The following is a 26,861-nucleotide window of genomic DNA, read 5'->3' on the forward strand; positions in this document are numbered from 1 at the left end:
ATTGTTCGGGATGCAAAGAAAAATCCACAAATAACTTCAGCTGAAATACAGGACTCTCTGAAAAAAAGTGGTGTGGCTGTTTCACGATGCACAATAAGGAGGCATTTGAAGAAAAATGGGCTGCATGGTCGAGTCGCCAGAAGAAAGCCATTACTACGCAAATGCCACGAAGCATCCCGCTTACAATACTCCAAACAGCACAGAGACAAGCCTCAAAACTTCTGGAACAAAGTCATTTGGAGTGATGAGATCAAAATTGAACTTTTACGTCCTAGAGGATGCTGGGGACTCCAAAAGGACCATGGGGTATAGACAGGATCCGCAGGAGCTTGGGCACACTGAAAAGACTTAACACTGGGTGTGAACTGGCTCCTCCCTCTATGCCCCTCCTCCAGACCTCAGTTAGACTTTGTGCCCAGGACTGACTGGACACTCACTAGGGGAGCTCTCCTGAGTTTCTCTGGAAAATACTTTTGTTAGGTTTTTTATTTTCAGGGAGCACTGCTGGCTACAGGCTTCCTGCAGCTTGGGAGTGAGGGGAGAGAAGCAGGACCTACTTCTTCTTAGTTTAAGGGCTCTGCTTCTCGGCTACTGGACACCACTAGCTCCAGAGGGTTCGATCACTATGGTACGCCTAGCTGCTTGTTCCCGGAGCCACGCCGTCACCCCCTCACTGAAGCCAGAAGAAAGAAGTCGGGTGAGTATGAGAAGAACAGAAGACTTCAGGACGGCAGAAGACTTCAGTAACCAGGTACAGCGCAGCGGTAACGCTGCGCTCCATGCTCCCACACACTATCACTGACGGCACTCACAGGGTGCAGGGCGCTGGGGGGCCGCCCTGGGCAGCAGGTTACTGGGGTCCGGGAGCCGGCAGAAGCCTTTTCGCTGCGTCGGCACCGTGTAGCAGACCCCCGCCGGCATTTTCGGATTTTCAAATCTGGCGGGCTGAAGCGCGCCGGGAAGGGGCGGAGCTTAGCCGCGCGGCTCACAGCGCCATTTTCCTCCTCCACACGCGGCTGAAGGAGACACTGGCCCGGGACCTCCACGGCTCCTCTCAAGTAACGGGGAGCTATTCGAAGGGGGGGGGGGGGGGCGCAGTTGTGGTGCATTTTTATTATAGTTTAAGCAGCGCTGGTGAAATATATCCCTTGAAGGGATATTAGGGAGCTGGGGTGTGAGCTGGCATACTCCCTCTGTGTCCTCTATCTGGGCTTCATTGTGGGCCTGTCCCCTAGCTGAGACATTCTGTGTGTGTGTCTGTGTGTCGATTAAACGTGTCCGCATGTCTGAGGCTGAATATTATTCACCGGAGGAGGTTGTTGGGGGAGCGGATGCGGGTCTTGATTTGGGCATGTCGGCGGAGCCGACACCTGATTTACTCACATTGCTCAATACGAATGTAGCTTCTTTATCAAAGAGGTTGGATAAGTCTGAGTCACAGACGCAGGTGTGGAAAAAGTCCATAGAGGAGGCTTTGTCTCAGGTACAGACCCCATCCGGTTCGCAAAAGCGGCCATTTACTCAAGTGGTAGATACTGATACCGACACGGACTCTGATTCCGAGGTCGATTTCACTGAGGCTGCTTTGCATCCACGGTTAGTGAAGAGTATTCAATACATGATTGTGGCTATAAAAGATGTTTTACACATTTCTGATGAACCGGCAGTGCAGGAAACAAGGATTTGCTTGTTCAAAGGGAAAAAACCTGAGGTGAAGTTTTCCCCCTCTCATGAAATGAATACTCTTTGTGAAAAGGCTTGGGAGTCGCCGGATAAGAGGTGGCAGATTCCCAACAGGATTTACATGGCGTATCCTTTCCCCTCTGACGACAGGGAAAAATGGGAGTCGTCTCCAAATGTTGACAAAGCTTTATCTCGTTTGTCTAAGAAAGTGGCGCTTCCGTCTCCTGACATGGCAGCTCTCAAGGATCCGGCGGATCGCAAGCTGGAGACATCTCTGAAGTCCATTTTCGCTAATTCGGGTGCATTGCTCAGAACTGCGGTGGCGTCGGTATGGGTGAGTAGTGCTATTGCTAAATGGGCTGAGAATTTAGCTAATGATATGGATACCCTTGATAAAGATAATGTTCTTTTGACTCTTGGTTATATCAAGGATGCTGCAGATTACCTGAAGGATGCGGCGAGGGATGTTTGTCTCTTGGGATCAAGAGCCAATGCCATGTCAATATCGGCAAGAAGGGCGTTGTGGATCCATCAATGGAATGCGGATGCCGACTCCAAGAGAGCTATGGAAGCTTTACCCTTCAAAGGTAATGTCTTGTTTGGGGACAGCTTGGCGGACCTAGTCTCTACCGCGACGGCGGGTAAGTCCTCTTTGCTTCCCTATGTTCCCACACAACACAAAAAGGCACCACATCAGCAGATGCAGTCCTTTCGTCTCAATAAATACAGGCGTGGAAAAGGTTCGTCCTTCCTCGCTTCTAAGGGTAAAGGAAGGGGAAGGAAATCGCCTGCCGTGTCGGGCGCCCAGGACCAAAAGTCTCCCCTGCATCTACCAAGTCCAACGCATGACGCTGGGGCTTCCCTGGGGGAGTCCGGACCGGTGGGGGGCCGTCTGCGAGTCTTCAGTCAGGTCTGGATTCAATCAGACCTGGATCCTTGGGTCCTAGAGATTGTGTCTCAGGGATACAAACTGGAGTTTCGGGAGGTGCCCCCTCACCGGTTTTTCATTTCGGCCTTACCAGTGTCTCTTCCGGACAGGGAGCTGGTGCTGGCAGCGATACAAAAATTGTGTCAACAGAGGGTCATTGTTCCTGTTCCCCCATTACAACTGGGGGAGGGGTTCTACTCGAGTCTATTTGTTGTGCCGAAGCCGGACGTTTGGTCAGGCTGATTCTGAATCTAAAATCCCTCAATCCATACTTGAAAGTTTTCAAGTTCAAGATGGAATCTCTTCGAGCAGTGATTTCCAGCCTAGAAGGGGGGGATTTTCTGGCGTCAGTCGACATAAAGGATGCCTACTTACATGTCCCGATATTTCCTTTGCATCAGGCCTTCCTCAGGTTTGCGATACAGGATTCTCATTACCAATTTCAGACGTTGCCGTTTGGGCTTTCCACGGCCCCGAGGATTTTCACCAAGGTCATGGCAGAAATGATGGTTCTCCTTCGCAACCAAGGGGTTACAATTATCCTGTACTTGGACGATCTCCTGATAAAGGCGAGGTCCAAGGAACGGTTGCTAAGGAGTGTAAATTTGGTGCTGTCGGTGCTGGTTGGGTGTTAAATTTGCCAAAATCTCAGTTGATTCTAACCACTCGGCTGTCTTTTCTGGGCATGATTCTGGACACGGAGTTACGGAGAGTGTTTCTTCCAGAAGAAAAAGCTCTAGAACTGCAGCCGATGGTCAGGGAACTTCTGAGGCCGAAGAGTGTGTCCATCCATCACTGTACTCGGGTTCTGGGGAAAATGGTTGCAGGCGTACGAAGCCATTCCGTTTGGCAGGTTTCATGCCCGGGTGTTTCAGTGGGACTTTCTGAGCAAATGGTCCGGGTCTCACCTGCACATGCACCGGAAGATAAGTCTATCTCCCAGAGCCAGAATTTCTCTCCTGTGGTGGCTACAAAGTTCTCACCTCCTAGAAGGACGCCGGTTCGGTGTCCTGGACTGGGTACTTCTGACAACAGATGCAAGTCTCCGGGGCTGGGGTGCAGTCACCCAAGGCAGAAACTTCCAGGGGAGATGGTCGCTCCAGGAAGCGTGTCTCCACATAAATGTTCTCGAGTTAAAAGCCATTTACAACGGCCTGCTACAAGCAAGAAGCCTTCTTCAGGATCGATCTGTCCTGGTACAGTCAGACAACATCACAGCGGTGGCTCATATAAACCGTCAAGGCGGAACAAGGAGCAGAGCGGCAATGGCGGAGGCCACAAGAATCCTTCGCTGGGCGGAACAACACGTGAGCCCCCTGTCAGCAGTCTTCCTACCGGGAGTGGACAACTGAGAAGCGGATTTCCTCAGCAGACACGATCTCCATCCGGGAGAGTGGGCTCTTCACCAAGAGGTTTTTGCGGAGGTGACGAAGCATTGGGGAATTCCGTTGATCGACATGATAGCGTCTCGTCTCAACAAGAAGCTCACGAGGTATTGTTCCAGGTCAAGAGACCCCCAAGCCAGTGCGGTGGACGCCCTGGTGTCTCCGTGGGTGTTCAAGTCGGTGTATGTGTTCCCTCCACTTCCTCTCATTCCAAAGGTACTGGGGATCATTCGTCGAGCAAGGGTTCAGGCGATTCTCGTCATTCCAGATTGGCCAAGAAGGGCCTGGTATCCGGATCTTCAGGAATTACTGGTGGAAAATCCTTGGCCGCTTCCTCTAAGAGAGGACCTGTTGTTGCAGGGTCCATGCGTGTTTCCAGACTTACCGCGGCTGCGTTTGACGACATGGAAGTTGAGCGCCAGATCTTAGCTCATAAGGGTATTCCCGGGGAGGTCATTCCTACTCTCATTAAGGCTAGGAAGGAGGTTACGGCGAAACATTATCACCGTATTTGGACAAAGTATGTTTCCTGGTGTGAGACTAAATTGGCTCCTGCGGAAGATTTTCATTTGGGTCGTTTTCTTCACTTTTTGCAGGCAGGTGTAGATGCAGGCCTGAAATTGGACTCCATCAAGGTGCAGATTTCAGCATTGTCTATTTTCTTTCAAAAGGAGTTAGCTGTCCTCCCAGAGGTTCAGACGTTTGTGAAAGGAGTATTGCATATCAATCCTCCGTTTGTGCCTCCTGTGGCTTCATGGGATCTTGACGTGGTCTTACAGTTTCTCATGTCTTCCTGGTTTGAACCTTTGCGTAAGGTTGAGCTGAAGTTTCTCACCTCGAAGGTAGCATGCTGTTGGCGCTGGCATCTGCCAGGCGAGTGTCTGAGTTAGCGGCCTTATCTCATAAGAGCCCGTACTTGATTTTTCATTCAGATAGGGCAGAATTGAGGACTCGTCAACAATTTTTACCGAAGGTGGTGTCTTCGTTTCACATTAACCAACCTATTGTGGTGCCGGTGGCTACGGATGCTGTGGCAGTTCCAAAGTCTCGGGATGTGGTGAGGGCTTTGAAGATCTACGTCGCCCGGACGGCTGGTGCCAGGAAAACTGAGGGGATGTTTGTCCTATATGCTTCTAACAAGACTGGTCATCCTGCTTCAAAACAGACTATTGCACGCTGGATTTGTAGTATGATTCAGCAGGCTCATTCTTTGACCGGGCTAGCGGTGCAGAAGTCAGTAAAAGGCCATTCTACCAGAAAGGTCTGCTCATCTTGGGCGGCTGCCCGAGGCGTCTCAGCTTTACAATGTCATGTTCAAACACTTTTGCTAAGTTCGATAAGTTTGATACCTTGGCTGATGAGGACCTTGCGTTTGCTCAGTCGGTGCTGCAGAGTCGTCCGCACTCTCCCGCCCGGTCTGGAGCTTTGGTATAAACCCCATGGTCCTTTTGGAGTCCCCAGCATCCTCTAGGACGTAAGAGAAAATAGGATTTTGGTACTTACCTGTAAATCCTTTTCTCCTAGTCCGTAGAGGATGCTGGGCGCCCATCACAGTGCGGACTGTTGCTTGCAGTGTATTCTTGTTGGTTCACTTGGTTTATACACGGGTTGTGTATTCCTGGTTTTCAGCTGGTTGCTGTTGTTAATTCATACTGTTATCTGGTTTACTGTTACTCCGGTTGTACGGTATGTTTGTGGTGTGGGCTGGTATGTTTGTAGCCCTTAGTTTACACAAAAATCCTTTCCTCGAAATGTCCGTCTCTCCTGGGCACAGTTCCTATAACTGAGGTCTGGAGGAGGGGCATAGAGGGAGGAGCCAGTTCACACCCAGTGTTAAGTCTTTTCAGTGTGCCCAAGCTCCTGCGGATCCCGTCTATACCCCATGGTCCTTTTGGAGTCCCCAGCATCCTCTACGGACTAGAAGAAAAGGATTTACCGGTAAGTACCAAAATCGTATTTTTGGCCACAACCATAAACGTTACATTTGGAGAGGAGTCAACAAGGCCTATGATGAAAGGTACACCATTCCTACTATGAAACACGGAGGTGGATCGCTGATGTTTTGGGGATGTGTGAGCTACAAAGGCACTGGAAACTTGGTCAAAATTGATGGCAAGATGAATGCAGCATGTTATCAGAAAATACTGGAGGAAAATTTGCACTCATCAGCCCGGAAGCTGCACATGGGACGTTCTTGGACGTTCCAACATGTCAATGATCCAAAACACAAGGCCAAGTCGACCTGTCATTGGCTACAGCAGAATAAAGTGAAGGTTCTGGAGTGGCCATCTCAGTCTCCTGACCTCAGTATCATTGAGCCACTCTGGCGAGATCTCAAACGTGCAGTTCATGCAAGACAGCCCAAGAATTTACAGGAACTGGAGGCTTTTTGCCAAGAAGAATGGGCAGCTTTACCATCTGAGAAAATAAAGAGCCTCATCCACAACTACCACAAAAGACTTCAAGCTGTCATTGATGTTAAAGGGGGCAATACATGGTATTAAAAACTGGGGTATGTAAACTTTTGATCAGGGTCATTTGGGTAGTTTCTGTTGTCATTATAATTTAAAAAGAGTAAACACAGTTGTTTGACAATAAATGGCTTCACCCAACCACTAACCATGAGTGAAAGAAAAGTTTGTGAGTTATCATTCATATTCTCTGACAAATGGCCAGAAAATCACAAATTCTGCTAGGGTATGTAAACTTATGAGCACCACTGTATGTATTACATGAATTTTGAAAAATAATTTAGCTTGTGAGTAAATATTTATTTTATTGAACATTTTGAATTTTTCAACAACAGATGTTGATCCTTTTGAAACTGAAAATTTTGAGGAAGAAAACGGTAAGTCTCAAAATATTTGATTTATAAAAATGTACACTAGTGTTTCATAGCTTGTAGATCTGTTCCAAGCTACATGTTCCTTATAGATAAGAATGTAGATGTTCCTCAAGTTTTCTTTGTGTTGCTTACTTGCAATAGTGGTGTGCTATTTCAAAACTGGGTCCCTAGGTCCTTCCTGGTCTGGAGGTACAGTGTATATAAAACATCATTCAGGGGACACTAAACTCATCCTTAAGACCAGTACTCACGGCCCAATTTGGGAGAGATGTGTGCTGAGCAAACGCTCAGCACACATCTCTCCAGCTGCTCAGCACATGGCAATGTGTGCTGAGCGTGCGGGGGGAGACAGGGGGGCCGCTCATTTCACCGAGCGGGTGAAGTGAGCGACCTGCTAGATTGGCCTGCATACAGGCCAATCTAGCAGCAGCGATAGCGATGCGCAGGGCTGCGCATCACTATCGCTGTGAGGGGTACACACGAGTGATCACTGCTTAAAATCTAAGCAATCTAGTCAGATTGCTTAGATTTTAAGCAGCGATCGCTCCGTGAGTACCCCCCTTTATTGTTTATACGGCTATGCAATTGCAAATATCCAATATCATGCATTCTATCTATATAGATATGAAACATAGTAACATAGTTATTGAGGTTGAAAAAAGACAAAATGTCCATCTAGTTCAACCTTTTTTATAATTCTTACACTAATTTGTATTTAACACTATTTTAACAATACTGACCCAGATAAAATTAAGCTATTAAGTCTAACTAAAATATAAGTCATGCTTTTTCTAAAATACACTCACTTCAAGTGCTATATCCTTGGATATATCTTTCAGTTAGGAATTTATCTATTCCATTTTTAAATATATTAATTGAGCCCACCATTAGTACCTTCTCAGGCAGTGAATTCCAAATCCTTACTGCCCTTACTGTGAAGAACCCTTTCCTTTGTTGGGTCCTAATTGTTCATAAAGCTATGCAATTGCAAATATGCAATATCATGCATTCTATCTGTCTAGAGATATACATTTAGTACGTTGAAATTGCTCTACAGAGGAGAATCAGGATCGGTATTATTGGTTCTCATAAATTATTGATATGTTTGTTTTCCAATATATGTATTACATGAATTTTGTAAAATAATTGCTTGTGAGCAAACATTTCTTTCTCTATCGTCCTAGTGGATGCTGGGGTTCCTGAAAGGACCATGGGGAATAGCGGCTCCGCAGGAGACAGGGCACAAAAAGTAAAGCTTTTCCAGATCAGGTGGTGTGCACTGGCTCCTCCCCCTATGACCCTCCTCCAGATTCCAGTTAGATTTTTGTGCCCGGCCGAGAAGGGTGCAATTCTAGGTGGCTCTCATAAAGAGCTGCTTAGAGAAAGTTTAGCTTAGGTTTTTTATTTTACAGTGATTCCTGCTGGCAACAGGATCACTGCAACGAGGGACAGAGGGGAGAAGAAGTGAACTCACCTGCGTGCAGGATGGATTGGCTTCTTGGCTACTGGACATCAGCTCCAGAGGGACGATCACAGGTACAGCCTGGATGGTCACCGGAGCCGCGCCGCCGGCCCCCTTGCAGATGCTGAAGTAAGAAGAGGTCCAGAATCGGCGGCTGAAGACTCCTGCAGTCTTCTAAAGGTAGCGCACAGCACTGCAGCTGTGCGCCATTTTCCTCTCAGCACACTTCACACGCAGTCACTGAGGGTGCAGGGCGCTGGGGGGGGGCGCCCTGGGAGGCAAATGTAAACCTATATAAAGGCTACAAATACCTCACATATAGCCCCCAGAGGCTATATGGAGATATTTAACCCCTGCCTGTATTCACAAAATAGCGGGAGACGAGCCCGCCGAAAAAGGGGCGGGGCCTATCTCCTCAGCACACGGCGCCATTTCCTCTCACAGCTCCGCTGGTCAGGACGGCTCCCAGGTCTCTCCCCTGCACTGCACTACAGAAACAGGGTAAAACAGAGAGGGGGGGCAAATTTAATGGCAATATCTTGATATATATAAAGCAGCTATAAGGGAGCACTTATTATAAGGCTATCCCTGTCATATATAGCGCTTTTTGGTGTGTGCTGGCAGACTCTCCCTCTGTCTCCCCAAAGGGCTAGTGGGTCCTGTCTTCGTTTAGAGCATTCCCTGTGTGTCTGCTGTGTGTCGGTACGTGTGTGTCGACATGTATGAGGACGATATTGGTGTGGAGGCGGAGCAATTGCCAAATATGGGGATGTCACCTCCTAGGGGGTCGACACCAGAATGGATGCCTTTATTTATGGAATTACGGGATAGTGTCAACACGCTAAAGCAGTCGTTTGACGACATGAGGCGGCCGGACAATCAATTAGTGCCTGTCCAGGCGCCTCAAACACCGTCAGGGGCTGTAAAACGCCCTTTGCCTCAGTCGGTCGACACAGACCCAGACACAGGCACTGATTCCAGTGGTGACGGTGACGAATCAACCGTATTTTCCAGTAGGGCCACACGTTATATGATTTTGGCAATGAAGGAGGCGTTACATTTAGCTGATACTACAGGTACCACTAAACAGGGTATTATGTGGGGTGTGAAAAAACTACCTATAGTTTTTCCTGAATCAGAAGAATTAAATGACGTGTGTGATGAAGCGTGGGTTGCCCCTGATAAAAAGCTGATAATTTCAAAGAAATTATTGGCATTATACCCTTTCCCGCCAGAGGTTAGGGAGCGCTGGGAAACACCTCCTAGGGTGGACAAGGCGCTAACACGCTTATCAAAACAAGTGGCGTTACCTTCTCCTGAGACGGCCGCACTTAAAGATCCATCAGATAGGAGGATGGAAAATATCCAAAAAAGTATATACACACATGCAGGTGTTATACTACGACCAGCTATAGCGACTGCCTGGATGTGCAGTGCTGGGGTAGTTTGGTCAGAGTCCCTGATTGAAAATATTGATACCCTGGACAGGGACAATATTTTACTGTCGTTAGAACAAATAAAGGATGCATTTCTTTATATGCGTGATGCACAGAGGGATATCTGCACACTGGCATCACGGGTAAGTGCTATGTCCATTTCGGCCAGAAGAGCTTTATGGACGCGACAGTGGACAGGCGATGCGGATTCAAAACGGCATATGGAAGTTTTGCCGTATAAAGGGGAGGAGTTATTTGGAGTCGGTCTATCAGATTTGGTGGCCACGGCTACAGCCGGGAAATCCACCTTTCTACCTCAAGTCACTCCCCAACAGAAAAAGGCACCGACTTTTCAACCGCAGCCCTTTCGTTCCTTTAAAAATAAGAGAGCAAAGGGCTATTCATATCTGCCACGAGGCAGAGGTCGAGGGAAGAAACAGCAACAGGCAGCTCCTTCCCAGGAACAGAAGCCCTCCCCGGCTTCTACAAAAGCCTCAGCATGACGCTGGGGCTTCTCAAGCGGACTCGGGGACGGTGGGAGGTCGTCTCAAAAATTACAGCGCGCAGTGGGCTCACTCGCAGGTAGATCCCTGGATCCTGCAGATAATATCTCAGGGGTACAGGTTGGAATTAGAGACAGATCCACCTCGCCGTTTCCTGAAGTCTGCTTTACCAACGTCCCCTTCCGAAAGGGAGACGGTTTTGGAAGCCATTCACAAGCTGTACTCTCAGCAGGTGATAGTCAAGGTACCTCTTCTACAACAAGGGAAGGGGTATTATTCCACTCTATTTGTGGTACCGAAGCCGGATGGCTCGGTAAGGCCTATTCTAAATCTGAAGTCCTTGAACCTGTACATAAAGAAGTTCAAGTTCAAGATGGAGTCACTCAGAGCAGTGATAGCGAACCTGGAAGAAGGGGACTTTATGGTATCCTTGGACATCAAGGATGCGTATCTCCACGTTCCAATTTACCCCTCACACCCGGGGTACCTCAGGTTCATTGTACAAAACTGTCACTATCAGTTTCAAACGCTGCCGTTTGGTTTGTCCACGGCACCTCGGGTCTTTACAAAGGTAATGGCCGAGATGATGATTCTTCTTCGAAGAAAAGGCGTATTAATTATCCCATACTTGGACGATCTCCTAATAAGGGCAAGGTCCAGAGAACAGCTAGAGATGGGATTAGCAATATCTCAAGAGGTGCTAAAGCAGCACGGATGGATTCTGAATATTCCAAAATCCCAATTAATGCCGACAACTCGTCTGCTGTTCCTAGGGATGATTCTGGACACGGTTCAGAAAAAGGTTTTTCTTCCCGAGGAAAAAGCCAAGGAGTTATCCGACCTGGTCAGGAATCTCCTAAAACCAGGAAAGGTGTCTGTACATCAATGCACGCATCTTCAGATGCACCTGCGGATAACCCTGTCTCCAAGGACAAGGGTATCTCTTCTGTGGTGGTTGCAGAGGGCTCATCTATTGGAGGGCCGCAGATTCGGCATACAGGATTGGATCCTGGTGACCACGGACGCCAGCCTGAGAGGCTGGGGAGCAGTCACACAAGGAAGAAACTTCCAGGGAGTGTGGTCGAGCCTGGAAAAGTCTCTTCACATAAACATTCTGGAACTAAGAGCAATCTACAATGCTCTAAGCCAGGCGGAACCTCTGCTTCAAGGAAGACCGGTGTTGATCCAGTCGGACAACATCACGGCAGTCGCCCATGTAAACAGACAGGGCGGCACAAGAAGCAGGAGTGCAATGGCAGAAGCTGCCAGGATCCTTCGCTGGGCGGAGAATCACGTGATAGCACTGTCAGCAGTGTTCATCCCGGGAGTGGACAACTGGGAAGCAGACTTCCTCAGCAGACACGATCTTCACCCGGGAGAGTGGGGACTTCATCCAGAAGTTTTCCACATGCTAATAAACCGTTGGGAAAGACCAATGGTGGACATGATGGCGTCTCGCCTCAACAAAAAAAACTGGACAGGTATTGCGCCAGGTCAAGAGATCCGCAGGCAATAGCTGTGGACGCGCTGGTAACACCTTGGGTGTACCAGTCGGTGTATGTGTTTCCTCCTCTGCCTCTCATACCAAAGGTATTGAGAATCATACGGCAAAGCGGAGTAAGAACGTTACTAGTGGCTCCGGATTGGCCAAGAAGGTCTTGGTACCCGGAACTTCAAGAGATGGTCACGGACGATCCGTGGCCTCTACCTCTAAGACAGGACCTGCTTCAACAGGGACCGTGTCTATTCCAAGACTTACCGCGGCTGCGTTTGACGGCATGGCGGTTGAACGCCAGATCCTAAAAGGAAAAGGCATTCCAGAAGAAGTCATTCCTACCTTGATTAAGGCAAGAAAGGAAGTCACCGCGAAGCATTATCACCGCATTTGGCGGAAATATGTTGCGTGGTGCGAGGATCGGAGTGCTCCGACGGAGGAATTTCAACTGGGTCGTTTCCTACATTTCCTGCAATCAGGATTGTCTATGGGTCTCAAATTGGGATCTATTAAGGTTCAAATTTCGGCCCTGTCAATATTCTTCCAAAAAGAATTGGCCTCAGTTCCTGAGGTCCAGACTTTTGTCAAAGGAGTACTGCATATACAGCCTCCTGTGGTGCCTCCGGTGGCACCGTGGGATCTAAATGTAGTTTTAGATTTCCTCAAATCCCATTGGTTTGAACCACTAAAAAATGTGGATTTGAAATATCTCACATGGAAAGTGACTATGTTACTGGCCCTGGCGTCCGCCAGGAGAGTATCTGAACTGGCGGCTTTATCTTATAAAAGCCCTTATTTAATTTTCCATTCAGATAGGGCAGAGCTGCGGACGCGTCCGCATTTTCTCCCTAAGGTGGTATCAGCGTTTCACCTGAACCAGCCTATTGTAGTGCCTGCGGCTACAAGCGACTTGGAGGACTCCAAGTTGTTGGACGTTGTCAGAGCTTTAAAAATATACATTTCAAGGACGGCTGGAGTCAGAAAATCTGACTCGCTGTTTATACTGTATGCACCCAACAAGTTGGGTGCGCCTGCTTCTAAGCAGTCGATTGCTCGTTGGATTTGTAACACAATTCAACTTGCACATTCTGTGGCAGGCCTGCCACAGCCTAAATCTGTTAAGGCCCATTCCACAAGGAAGGTGGGCTCATCTTGGGCGGCTGCCCGAGGGGTCTCGGCATTACAACTCTGCCGAGCAGCTACGTGGTCAGGGGAGAACACGTTTGTAAAATTCTACAAATTTGATACCCTGGCAAAGGAGGACCTGGAGTTCTCTCATTCGGTGCTGCAGAGTCATCCGCACTCTCCCGCCCGTTTGGGAGCTTTGGTATAATCCCCATGGTCCTTTCAGGAACCCCAGCATCCACTAGGACGATAGAGAAAATAAGAATTTACTTACCGATAATTCTATTTCTCGGAGTCCGTAGTGGATGCTGGGCGCCCATCCCAAGTGCGGATTATCTGCAATACTTGTACATAGTTATTGTTAACTAATTCGGGTTATTGTTTAGGGAGCCATCTTTCAGAGGCTCCTCTGTTATCATACTGTTAACTGGGTTTAGATCACAAGTTGTACGGTGTGATTGGTGTGGCTGGTATGAGTCTTACCCGGGATTCAAAATCCTCCCTTATTGTGTACGCTCGTCCGGGCACAGTACCTAACTGGAGTCTGGAGGAGGGTCATAGGGGGAGGAGCCAGTGCACACCACCTGATCTGGAAAAGCTTTACTTTTTGTGCCCTGTCTCCTGCGGAGCCGCTATTCCCCATGGTCCTTTCAGGAACCCCAGCATCCACTACGGACTCCGAGAAATAGAATTATCGGTAAGTAAATTCTTATTTTTACATAACATTTTGAATTTTTCAACAACAGATGTTGATCCTTTTGAAACTGAAAATTGTGATGAAGAAGACAGTAAGTCTCAATATATTTGATTTATAAAAATTTACACTAGTGTTTCATAACTTGTAGATCAGTTCCAAGCTATATGTTCCTTATAGGTAAGATTGTAGATATGCTATAAGTTTTCTTTGCAGTGGCTACTTCCAATAGTGGTATCTTATTTAAAAACTGTGCCCATAGGTCCTTCCTGGGCTGGAGGTACAGTATATATAAAACATCATTCAGGGGACACTAGATGTTCTACAAGTTTTATTTGTAGTGGCTACATCCAATAGTGGTGTCCTGTTTCAAAACTGTGCCCATAGGTCCTTCCTAGGCTGGAGTTTCTCAGCTTGTAGATGAATTCTGAAATACATTTTGGTTACACAAGTAATGTTATAGATATGCTACTAGTTTTCTTTACAGATGGTACTTTCAATAATAGTGTCCTACTGTATTTCAAAACTGTGGGCCTATTTCAAATTTGTACACAAATATAATTGTGATTTTCTAGGCTACGGAATTGCTAATAAAACAGACAATGGAATTTTCTATCAGAAGCGCTCGAATACAGTAAACTGCAGCTGTTTACTCTGGGAACCGCAGATCAGCCTTTCTGCACAATGTCACAGTTTCACAATCCAAACACAGAGATATACACAGCGCTGTTTCAATTCAGTTTTGGGGATATTCTAATTTCCCGTATGGAAGGATATATACGTATTTAAAAAAAAATCCTTATATTGCCCGCTTATATATAGCTGTTTCATTAATTCTCTTTGAAATGCAGCAACGTCTCTCCACAACAATAAACAGTGTAGCACCTTCCAGGATTATGGTCTGTTTATATTTATATTGGTTTAAACAGAGATTTTGAGATGAAGTGGTTTCTGTGAGCATCACAGGATTGTCTTTTGTGATGTGGATAAGATATGTAAAGGATTGGACTACCTGTTATGGGGGGAAAAAAACATTTTGTAAGAGTGTTCTTTTAAATCTTTATATGTATGTACGAGAAGTAGTACACTGGACCCCAGGGGCATAGGATAAGTTAGTGACCAGACCAAGCCCACTGGTGCCTTAACAAAGACCCATATCGGGTAGGTGGACTTGGTCACTAGCGGAGCTGGGAGGCCTTCGTTTTAACAGAGCGAGATCGGGAGAATTGGTGGCACCAAAGACAGCTAGCGGCAAAAAGTTGTTTGGAACATCAAGAGTAACGGAATTCCTGATGAGAGAAGGTGCACCGCATAACATCAGGCATCCAGGGGGGTCCTGTGAGCTAGTTGCCCAGTATATGTCATACATGCCGAAGCAGTGTACCACTAAACTCTGCTTGTACACTGCTGGAAGGAGACCTTTTCCTTCCATTTTTTGTTATATGTGTTGTTTTAATAAATGACTTTATTTTTTATCCACGTCTGGATTGCATTGGAACATAAATAGACCATAATCCTGGAAGGTGCTACACTGTTTATTGTTGTGGAGAGATGTTGCTGCATTTCAAAGAGAATTAATGAAACAGCTATATATAGTATAAAGGAGTGATATAAGGACATTTTTTAACAGGTATATATCCTTCCATACGGGAATTGAGAATATCCCCAAGATTGTGCAAAACTGAATTGAAACAGCACTGTGTATATCTATGGGTTTGGGTTGTGAAATGGAATTGCTAATGTTAGTAAATGAGATGCCCACCAGAGCCATCGCAAACTCATTTGAAATTCCGTACACATTAGCAGACTATACGAGAAACATTGAGGCTAAAGGTTGTTCTATGGCTAAGCAGACTAAACACACCAGTAGTGACGCAGGCGCCATGTTTTTGCACATACGAGCTTGCTGCTGATGGCAGATACACACCCTGAAAACAGTCATGACACGCCTGCGTTTTCAAACCACTCACCATAGACTCCCCGTTAACACCTCCAAATGGTCCTCTTCCTGTCAATCACTTTTCCTCGAAATCCTCATTGCAAGCAAGATCGCTGCGGCACCTTGGTCAGTCTGACTAAAGTCACTCCGCTGCATGCAAACATGAATTAGGCCAAGCCCCTATGTCCTGCCTGGGCTGAAGGTTTATATAAAATATCATTTAGGGGACACCAAACTCCTCCCTAATTGTTTATATGGCTACCTAATTGCAATATTCAGTATCTGAATCCGGCATTCTACCTGTCTAGATATGTGCATTCAGTAAGTTGAAATTGCTCTACATAGAAGAATTGTGATCAGTATTATTGATCTAAGTTGCATACCGTCATTGCTTGTGTAACAAATGGTATAGTAGATCATCGACAAATTACTCCCAGTAGCCCCTGTAGAGCAGTATGGCCAGAGTCTACAGTATTTGTTCAGCTAACTTAGAATGTAGTTCTTGGCCTAAGGGTTCTGTTAACCATTTCTTTAAGTGGGAGATGTATGGAAAGGTGATAAGAGTCAAATGCACTATAGCCAGGGCTACTTGACACTTAGACTGAAAATCAACCTGTATTAAAAAAAACTCTTTTCTTTATTATTATTATTATTATTATTATTATTATTATCATCGTGTATTTGTATGGCGCCACAAGGGTTCTTCAGTGCCTAACAGAGAATATAAACAAATGAGCAAACCAAGATAATGACGACTTACAGTACAAGAACAATGTAGGACAAGTACATAGTATATAAACAATGTTGCATCAAGGAGCAGGACACTGAAATAATCATCAGGGCAGCAGAAACCAAGGATTAGGTGCCATTGAACAGGGTATGGAGGATTAAATAGTCTAAGAGAGGGAAAAGCACATGAGGGGAGAGGGCCCTGCTCGTGAGAGCTTACATTCTGAAAGGGAGGGGCAGACAGACAAGGACACATAAGAGGTAGAAGTGAGCATGTAACAAAGGGTTAGGATGAGAGTTGGCTGGGTTTGATGAAAAAGTGGATCTTGAGCACATTTAGGTTTTGTAGAGAGGTGTAGAGTCTGATAGGGAAAGAGATATTCTAGAGATAGGGTGCACCGGGGAAGTAACCAGTTGGCAGAAGAGGCTGCATGTATTTTTGGAGTGAAGATGGCAGGTGGGAGTTTAACGGGAGATAAGGTCAGATACGTAAATGGGAGAGGAATGGGTGAGGGCTTTGTGAGTGTTATAAGCTTTAATTGGATTCGAAAAGGGAAGGGGAGCCAGTATAGGGAGGAGAGATGGACGTAGTATGTTTGGAGAGGAAGATGAGTTGGGCACCAGCATTGAGGATGGATTGGAGTGGAGAAAGGAGTTTTTCAGGGATGCCTGATAGGAGAAGATTACAGTAGTCCAATCTGGAGATGACCAGTGAGTGGATGAGGATCTTGGTAGCTTCCTGGGTGAGAAAGGGTCTGATTCTGGAAATATTTTTGAGATGAAAATGGCAGGACTGTGAGAGGTGCTGAATGTGTGGTCTGAAGGAGAGGGAGGAATCGAAGATAACTCCAAGAAAGCGTACTTGGGGGCTAGAGGAGAGGGAGGAATCAAGGATAACTCCAAGAAAGCGTACTTGAGTGCTTTCAATAGTGAAATTGTGGGAGGTGAAATTGTGTGCAGGAGGGTGGGAAGATGATCAGCTCAGTCTTAAACATGTTAAGTTTAAAAAGCGCTGGGACATCCAAGAAGAGATAGCGGAGAGACAGTTGGAGATACGAGTGAGAAGGAAGGGAGAAAGGTCATGGGAGGAAAGGTAGATGTGAGTATAATCAGCATAGAGGTGATATTGGAAGGCAAATGAGTGAATGAGCTCACCAAAAGAGGACATATAGAGAGAGAAAGGAGAGGTCCAAGAACAGAGCCTTGGGGAACACCTCCTGTTAGTGGAAGTGGCAGAGAGGTGGAGTCGTGAGAGGAGACAGAGATGGAGCAGTCAGATAGGTAGGAGGACAGCCAGGAGAGAGCTGTATCACGCAGATCAAGGGAGTGAAGGATTTGCCGAAGAAGAGAGTGGTTCGCAGTGTCAAAAGCAGCAGAGAGGTCAAGAAGAACAAGCAGAGGGTAGTGGCCCTTAGATTTGGCAGCATGGAGGTCATTGCAGACTTTTGTGAGGGCAGTTTCAGTGGAGTGGAGAGAACGGAAGCCAAACTGGAAAGGGTCAAGCAGTGAGTGGGAGGAAAGAAAGGCAGTAAGACGATTATAGACCATATGCTCAAGGAGTTTGGAGGCAAAAGGGAGGAGAGAGAAGGGTCGGTAGTTGGAGAGGGTGTTAGGATCAAGGGTAGGTTTTTTTAAGAATAGGCAAAACAAGGGCATGCTTGAAGCAGAGGGGACAGTGCCTGATGAGAGGGGGAGATTGAGGAGGTTGGCAAGATGGGAACAGGCAGAAGGAGAGATGTAGTGGAGGAGGCAGGAGGGGATTGGGTCTTGTGGGGAGGACCAGATGAGGGCTATTACTTCATCTCCAGGTACAGGGGAAAAAGTAGTCACAGTTGGTGAGTTGGATGAGGAGGGATGGTCAGGGAAAGGAGGAGGCAGGTTATTGAGGGTCCTTTGGGATGTGATGCCCTGACATATGGGGGTATATTTACTAAAGTGTTGGATTTTGGAAGTGGAGATGTTGCCCATTGCAACCAATCAGATTCTAGATACTATATTGTAGAAGGTGCTAGATAAATGTTAAGTAGAATCTGATTGGTTGTTATGGGCAACATCTCCACTTCTAAAAAAAACATGCACTTTGGTAAATATACCTCATAGAGTCAACTTTGGATGTGAAGTAGGTGGCAAAGTCAAGGGCATTGAGTAAGGAGGGAAGTCAAGGTGGGGGTGGGCATAGAAGGGAGTTGATAGTGGCAAAGAGACGCCTTGAGTTTGAGGATTGGGAGCTGGGAGGACATAAGGTTCTTGAAGTATGACTGTTGAGATTGAAAGGGCAGCATGGTAGCATAAATTTGAAATGGAGGAAGTCTGCTTTAAAGCATGAGTTTTTCCACAGCCGCTCATTGGTACGTGAACATTTTAGCAGATATCTGGTGAATTTGGAATGCCATGGTTGCAGTGTTGATCTATGTGGGTGAATAGTGGTCGCTGGAGCAACAGAGTCAAGAGCAGACGTAAAGGAGGCATTGTATAGGGAAGTGGCTTGTTCAGGACAACAGAGAGAGAGAAGTGAGTCAAGCAGGGAGGATAAGGAAGCAGTGCCGATGGCCTCAATGTTATGCTTAGTGATAGTAGCCATGAGAGGAAGAGATGGAGACGCAGAGAGGGATAAGTGAAAAGAGAGCAGTTGAAGGTCCGATAGAGGGAATGGACAGATGGAGCAAGAAGAGATGTCACATCAGTGAGTAAAGACCAGATCAAGTGAGTTTCCACTTACAGTACATGGAAGGGTGAGGAGGTCCACTGGGAGAGATCAATTGATGATGTGAGGTTAAGGGGTTTAGAAGCAGAGTATTCTGTTGGGATATCGATTGGGATGTTGAAATCATTTAAGATAATGGATGGAATGTCTGAAGAGAGGAAGTGAGTGAGCCAGGAAACAAAGTGATTGAGGAATTTGGTGGGAAGGTTAGAGGGACAGTAAATTACAGCTACTCAAAGGTGAACAGGTTGAAACAAGCGTATAGCATGGACCTCGAATGTAGAGAATGTAAGGGAAGGTTCTAATGGCATGAGTTGCTAGGCGTAATGGGAGGACATAAGGACACCACGACCACGTCGACCTCTAGACCAGGCGGTGTATATGCAAATATGTAATGATTTTGCTGTTACCTTACAACTGAATTCACAGTCGTTACTAAAAGACAATTAGGACACTTTTGTGGCTTATTATTTTTTCACATATCAGCAAGATGTGTGCCATTGCAGTACCATTGTAGGGATTCAGTATGATACCCCAGCTGTCAGAGAATTTTACTGGATGGAATACAGATGTTTCCTCATACATCATTGCTGCAGTAGTGCCAATCAGCCCATCTCAGTGTTCCAGGTCCCGTGATACTTTGCTAGCGTCAGGTGTCTTTTTTATTGAAAATGTGTCTTAGTCTCATTATAACGGGGACACAAGGAGATTGTGATGGTTAATTTAATATGCAACACTTGTATATCGTTGTTTGACTGAGTCTCTGAATATTTATATAGAATGCTAAGATACTTCGGCCATGGCTGTTTTCCATGCCATGCTTATATACAGACTCAGTCACACACAGATATACAAGTGTTGCATATCATATTAAATAGCACAGTCTCTGTCCGGGTCACTTGTTATGACTAAAGTTTGACCTGATTTCCCTGGCAGCTGGCTAGGAGGGCTACATCAGATGTGGCACTTGATGTGCGATTTGCATCAGATAAATCTCATCAATCTGTGTAGGTGGGCACACACAGGATGCCAGTCAAGTATACAAGCGAGTGTTTTAAAAAGCACCCGCAATGTGCCGCTGATGGCCCTAAATCCGATTTATCCTATGTGCTGCACATAGGATCTGTAGGGTCCGATCCGAAGCGCACAGGAATGCGCATCAGATCCGACCTCATGTCAAACACAGACGATTTGGCCAATTTTCATCCGGTTTATCGGAACGATCGGTCGGAATCAGATAAAAACAGGCCAAATCGCACCTGTGTATGGGGGCCTCAAGATGCATTTTTGACAAAAGAGATGGACAATGTCACGCACGGCTTGAGTTGAGGATCTGACGACTGACAATTGACTGAGGGAGCAGCTTTCGGCAAAGGAAGGAAACGAGGTGGCTGAATATAGTTCTTACTCATGGATTGAAGAGTTGGCCCGAAGATGAATAGGGGTAAGCAATGAGGGCAATGACTGAGAATGATACACTGAAGAAAGATTAATTCAGTTTTAATGAGACCTCAATAATACACCACAACTAGGAGACAACTCAGAGTGAGTACTGAAGAATAAAATGTTTGTGACTTGTAGACAGTGCTGAAGAATACTGAATGAGGAGATGAGTTGTGATTTGCAAACAATGCTGAAGAACACTGAATGAGGAGATAACTTGTGATTTGTAAACGATGCTGAAGAACACCAAATGAGGAGATGACTTGTTATTTGTAAATTATGCTGAAATACACTGTATGAAGAGATGACTTGTGATTTGTAAACTATACTGAAGAACACTGAATGACGAGAAGACTTGAAGAACGATGTTGAAGAGAGGATCGCTGTGAGCACTGACAGCAAACAGAGACCCTCCGCCAGATAGAGGACCCAGCAGTTAAACCACAAGGGCAGGTGGACTGGAAGCAAAGGACTGCAATAACAGAGCTGACCACCGGGCGGCCTCCACAGAACCAGGATACCAGGGGTTAACCTGGGAGCACAGAGCTTGAGCACCTTACAGCAGCAAGTAACTTGAAGCACTGGCACCATGACTAAGCATCTACCCCTTTTTATAAGGGAAAACAGCACCGGATTGGCTGGATGCGTACTGGGATATTTATTGGCTTGGCTTGGTCTCCAACATGGCAGCTCCCTGCACAGAGGACACATGTGGAACCACCACACAGCCACTACCTCGGGCCTCAGCCTCCCAGATACCGCACTCCAGCAACAGGACACTTGGAAACAGACACCTCCGGCTGCCATGCTCTGCTCCCCAGGACCCTGGCTTCCAGTCGCCTGACAGCCGCACCGGAGAGCCTCAATGCCGCAGCTCCTATCCACCGCAGTCACACAAGCCAAGACTCGAATGCTGACACACAACGCTAGTAAAGTTGCATGGGATCTGGTTGCTCACTCATGCCAGGAATCTCGCGCTGCATAGCATATTGAAATTAGATGCAAAAGGACACATCTGAAGATATGTGGGTTTGTTGAAAAACAGATGAATATTTTCATTGAACAACTATTTTATGAAATGTGTTCTCCCAATCATTGTCATTGATAGTTTTTCCGAGAAATGCAGCCTGGTTTTAAAACCCTTGATAAAAGCAGTGCCGACCCGATGCATACGCGGGGTACGTGGCAGAGTAAGGCACCACACTGAGGAGGGTGCCGGGTAGCGGGATTCAATCAAACATCGCTGACGGAATTTCAAATGTGGTGCCAGCAGGGGACTTAAACACTCTCTCAGCTGCGGGTTGCCTGCTTTAGCGGTCCGCGGCATTTAGACGGCCTCACTACTGATTCCAGCGCCTGAAGTGTGGGACCCTTTCAGCAGCTCCTCACCTCCCCCGAAGCTTCTCCCTGTGTACCGCCTGCACACCCCGGCTGAGCTGAGGCTTCCAGCAGTGCCGTAATTACTCCTCCAGAGCGGCTTCCCTGCAAAACGTGGACCGGCACCTTGAGTGATGTCACACCTCCGGCTCCTAGGTACAGATCTATACTGCTGTGTATCCTTACTGTGCCCTCCATAGCCATGTTGTATGTTGCTGTGAAGGACGCTGCTACTACTGTGTACTAGTGCCTCCTGCTGCTGTCTCGCTCTGCCTGTGGACTTGGTGATTGCTGCTGTGACCCGAAGCCTAGTACAATGCTTCTTTCCTTACTTCACTTCCATCCTTCTCCTGGTATCCTAAACCCTGACACTAAACCCTGACTCTCCCTATCTCCCTGTCACCCTTGCCTCAGTCACCACTGTCTCCCTGTCACTCCTGCCTCAGTCACCCACTGTCTCCCTGTCACCCCTGCCTCAGTCACCCACTGTCTCCATGTCACTCCTGCCTCAGTCACCCACTATCTCCCTGTCACCCCTGCCTCAGTCACCCACTGTCTCTCTGTCACCCCTGCCTCAGTCACCCACTGTCTCCCTCCTGCCTCAGTCACCCACTATCTCCCTGTCATCCCTACCTCAGTTACCCACTGTCTCCCTGTCACCACTGCCTCAGTCATCCACAATCTCCCTTTCACCCCTGCCTCAGTCACCCATTGTCTCCATGTCACTCCTGCCTCAGTCACCCACTGTCTCCCTGTCACCCCTGCCTCAGTCACCCACTGTCTCTCTGTCACCCCTGCCTCAGTCACTCACTGTCTCCCTGCTGCCTCAGTCACCCACTATCTCCCTGTCATCCCTACCTCAATTACCCACTGTCTTCCTGTCACCCCTGCCTCAGTCACCCACTGTCTCTCTGTCACCCCTGCCTCAGTCACCCACTGTCTCCCTCCTGCCTCAGTCACCAACTATCTCCCTGTCATCCCTACCTCAGTTACCCCCTGTCTCCCTGTCACCACTGCCTCAGTCATCCACAATCTCCCTTTCACCCCTGCCTCAGTCACCCATTGTCTCCATGTCACTCCTGCCTCAGTCACCCACTGTCTCCCTGTCACCCCTGCCTCAGTCACCCACTGTCTCTCTGTCACCCCTGCCTCAGTCACTCACTGTCTCCCTGCTGCCTCAGTCACCCACTATCTCCCTGTCATCCCTACCTCAGTTACCCACTGTCTCCCTGTCACTCCTGCCTCAGTCATCCACAATCTCCAATTCACCCCTGCCTTAGTCACCCACTATCTCTCTGTCACCCCTGCCTCAGTCAACCACTATCTCCCTGTCACCCCTGTCTCACCTGTCACCCACTATCTCCCTGTCACTCCTGTCTCACCAGTCACCCACTATCTCCCTCACCCCTTCCTCAGTCACCCACTATCTCCCTGTTACCCCTGCCTCACCAGTCACCCACTATCTCCCTGTCACCCCTGCCTCAGTCACCCACTGTCTCCGTCACCCCTGTCTCACCAGTCACCCACTATCTCCCTCTCACCCCTGCCTCAGTCACCCGCTATCTCCCTGTCACCCCTGCCTCAGTCACCCAGTATGTCCCTGTCACCCCTGCCTCACCAGTCACTCACTATCTCCCTGTCACCACTGTCTCACCAGTCACTCACTACCTCCCTGTCACCACTGCCTCAGTCACCCACTATCTCCCTGTCACCCCTGCCTCAGTCACCCACTGTCTCCCTGTCACTCCTGCCTCAGTCACCCACTGTCTCCCTGTCACCCCTGCCTCAGTCACCCACTGTCTCTCTGTCTCCCCTGCCTCAGTCACCCACTGTCTCTCTGTCTCCCCTGCCTCAGTCACCCACTGTCTCCCTGCGGCCTCAGTCACCTACTGTCTCCCTGTCATCCCTACCTCAGTTACCCACTGTCTCCCTGTCACCTCTGCCTCAGTCATCCACAATCTCCCTGTCACCCCTGCCTTAGTCACCCACTATCTCTCTGTCACCCCTGCCTCAGTCAACCACTATCTCCCTGTCACATCTGTCTCACCAGTCACCCACTATCTCCCTGTCACCCCTGTCTCACCAGTCACTAACTATTCCCTCTCATCCCTGCCTCACCAGTCACCCACTATCTCCCTGTCACCCCTGTCTCACCAGTCACCCACTATCTCCCTGTCACCCCTGTCTCACCAGTCACCCACTATCTCCCTGTCACCCGTCTCACCAGTCACCCACTATCTCCCTGTCACCCCTGCCTCCCCAGTCATCCACTATCTCCCTGTCATCCCTGCCTCCCCAGTCACCCACTATATCCCTGTTACCCTTGCCTCACCAGTCACCCACTATCTCCCTGTCACCCCTGCCTCAGTCACCTACTGTCTCCCTGTCACCCCTGTCTCACCAGTCACCCACTATCTCCCTCTCACCCCTGCCTCAGTCACCCACTATCTCCCTGTCACCCCTGCCTCAGTCACGCAGTATCTCCCTGTCACCCCTGCCTCAGTCACCCACTGTCTCCCTGTCACTCCTGCCTCAGTCACCCACTGTCTCCCTGTCACCCCTGCCTCAGTCACCCACTGTCTCTCTGTCTCCCCTGCCTCAGTCACCCACTGTCTCTCTGTCTCCCCTGCCTCAGTCACCCACTGTCTCCCTGCGGCCTCAGTCACCTACTGTCTCCCTGTCATCCCTACCTCAGTTACCCACTGTCTCCCTGTCACCTCTGCCTCAGTCATCCACAATCTCCCTGTCACCCCTGCCTTAGTCACCCACTATCTCTCTGTCACCCCTGCCTCAGTCAACCACTATCTCCCTGTCACATCTGTCTCACCAGTCACCCACTATCTCCCTGTCACCCCTGTCTCACCAGTCACTAACTATTCCCTCTCATCCCTGCCTCAGTCAACCAATATCTCCCTGTCACCCCTGCCTCCCCAGTCACCCACTATCTCCCTGTCACCCCTGTCTCACCAGTCACCCACTATCTCCCTGTCACCCCTGTCTCACCAGTCACCCACTATCTCCCTGTCACCCGTCTCACCAGTCACCCACTATCTCCCTGTCACCCCTGCCTCCCCAGTCATCCACTATCTCCCTGTCATCCCTGCCTCCCCAGTCACCCACTATATCCCTGTTACCCTTGCCTCACCAGTCACCCACTATCTCCCTGTCACCCCTGCCTCAGTCACCTACTGTCTCCCTGTCACCCCTGTCTCACCAGTCACCCACTATCTCCCTCTCACCCCTGCCTCAGTCACCCACTATCTCCCTGTCACCCCTGCCTCAGTCACGCAGTATCTCCCTGTCACCCCTGCCTCACCAGTCACTCACTATCTCCCTGTCACCACTGTCTCACCAGTCACTCACTATCTTCCTGTCACCACTGCCTCAGTCACCCACTATCTCCCTGTCACCCCTGCCTCAGTCATCCATACCTCTCAACATCAGGAGACAGGGATGCGGGATAAAGCCAATAGGGGGTGTGGTCTTAAGAGAAGGGGGCGTAGCTTCCCAGGAGTGCCGTGATTGCGAGCCATGCCCTGTTTTCCATCACTATGGGGGCATGCCCGACGAGTTACAGGTGCCTCCACACTGCCCCCACCGTGGGACACTGCGGCCCATGGGTGGGACAGAAGGACAGTCCCAAAAAACTGAAAAATTAGGAGAGTTGGGAGGTATGGTCACCCACTATCTCGCTGCCACCCCTGCATCCCCTTTCACCCCAATCTACTTGTCACCCCTGCCTCATTAGTCACCCACGATCTACCTGCCTCCCCTGTCACTCATTATATATCTGTCATTCCTGCCTCCCCAGTTACCTACTATCTCCCTGTACCCATGGATGTATATTTGAGTGGCCACGCCCCTTTCTTATGAGACCACACCCATTTTGTGGAGTGCACCAAAGGTGTGCGCTGTCCTTTTAAGAAGTTCATCCCATCAGAGGGCACCAAAATATAAGCTTGCTTACCCAAAAAAAAAAGCTTGGGCCGGCCCTGGATAAGAGGTATAACATTCTTCCTATATGTGGCCCCTGCCCTCTTGTTGAGGCTGTAGGAACTCCTTTGGATTGGACAACCCAAGTGAAATACCTGGGCATTTGGATTACAACCTCCTATGATTTTTTCCCACTCAATGCACAGCTACAAATTGGCATCCTTATATCTAAGCTGTCTAGAATAAACTTCCCCTATCTTTTACAGGCTGAACGGCCCTGTATCTACCCGGGAGGGATGAATGGTCCAGGCCCCATAATGATGATGGCTGCAAATGGAAAAATACATGTACAGTAGATAGACTGATACTCTCATATATGTTCTAATACTTGCTTCCAGTTCTGAATCAGCCCCTATGCCGTTATCTGATTAGCAGAGTGTATACTGAGGGACCCATGTCCTTTTTTTTCCCTTGCAGCCATACGTGGTAAAAAGATGCACTGTTGCTGACCATATCTAGCACTGGGTGTGGTGAAAGGTAGTATTGAGGGACATGGTAATGATATTATAACATTGTTATAGATATTTTTAATAAACATAAAGTGCATAAGACTTACACAGTTTAGGCAGGATGCATCAAGCTGTAAAATGTGGCCAAACCTCTGAAAATGTAGTTTTCAGAGGTTTAGCGCTTACCACATATGCCCCAAGCCCAGGAATGCTATAGATTCAGGGGCATGAATGCAGTGAGGAATGCCATCTTTATATGGTTTTGCCCTATAAAAGTTTATGGGCTTCTTTCGCATCTCCCCGCTGACAGGAATCCAATCAGATCCCTTCCAGTACCCCCCACGGCGCGTGCGTCACTAGACACGTGCAGATAGGACTCCCGGTCATAAACCTGGAAGTTTTATCATTATAAAGTACAACTCTTACCGCAAGAGCTGTCCTTTGTGATTTTATTCAAGCATACAGTGCTAGTAAACACCATTATGCTTGCAAACAGTGGTGGGCTGGATCCAAGCATAATGCAATGCTTAATGCATCCCGCCCTTTATCTTCATTTAAAATATCTATATCCATGCATTATTAACTTCACCATGGCCCACAATACTCCCTTTCATCACTCCCACTGCTAAATGTACATAGCACCCAGCGATAACAGCATCTAGTATTACTTA

The 26,861-nt window shown here is 48.0% G+C and overlaps 1 protein-coding gene across 12 annotated transcripts in view; it reads left to right on the forward strand.

Moving 5' to 3' along the window:
- Window positions 1-26,861, forward strand: part of LOC134927833 (NFX1-type zinc finger-containing protein 1-like) — a 585,162-nt gene that overhangs the window by 466,778 nt on the left and 91,523 nt on the right. For 9 of the 12 annotated variants that reach the window (XM_063922818.1, XM_063922823.1, XM_063922828.1 and 6 more), the window contains 2 exons: window positions 6,803-6,844; window positions 13,609-13,650. The exons of 1 other annotated variant lie outside the window; for it this stretch is intronic. In XM_063922818.1, the coding sequence (XP_063778888.1) occupies window positions 6,803-6,844; window positions 13,609-13,650 (84 nt within the window). The remainder of the gene's footprint in view (window positions 1-6,802; window positions 6,845-13,608; window positions 13,651-26,861) is intronic. 2 more of the 12 variants (XM_063922822.1, XM_063922829.1) reach the window with 2 other exon arrangements.

This window comes from Pseudophryne corroboree, chromosome 5 (genome assembly GCF_028390025.1).
Source record: "Pseudophryne corroboree isolate aPseCor3 chromosome 5, aPseCor3.hap2, whole genome shotgun sequence".
NCBI lineage: Eukaryota > Metazoa > Chordata > Amphibia > Anura > Myobatrachidae > Pseudophryne > Pseudophryne corroboree.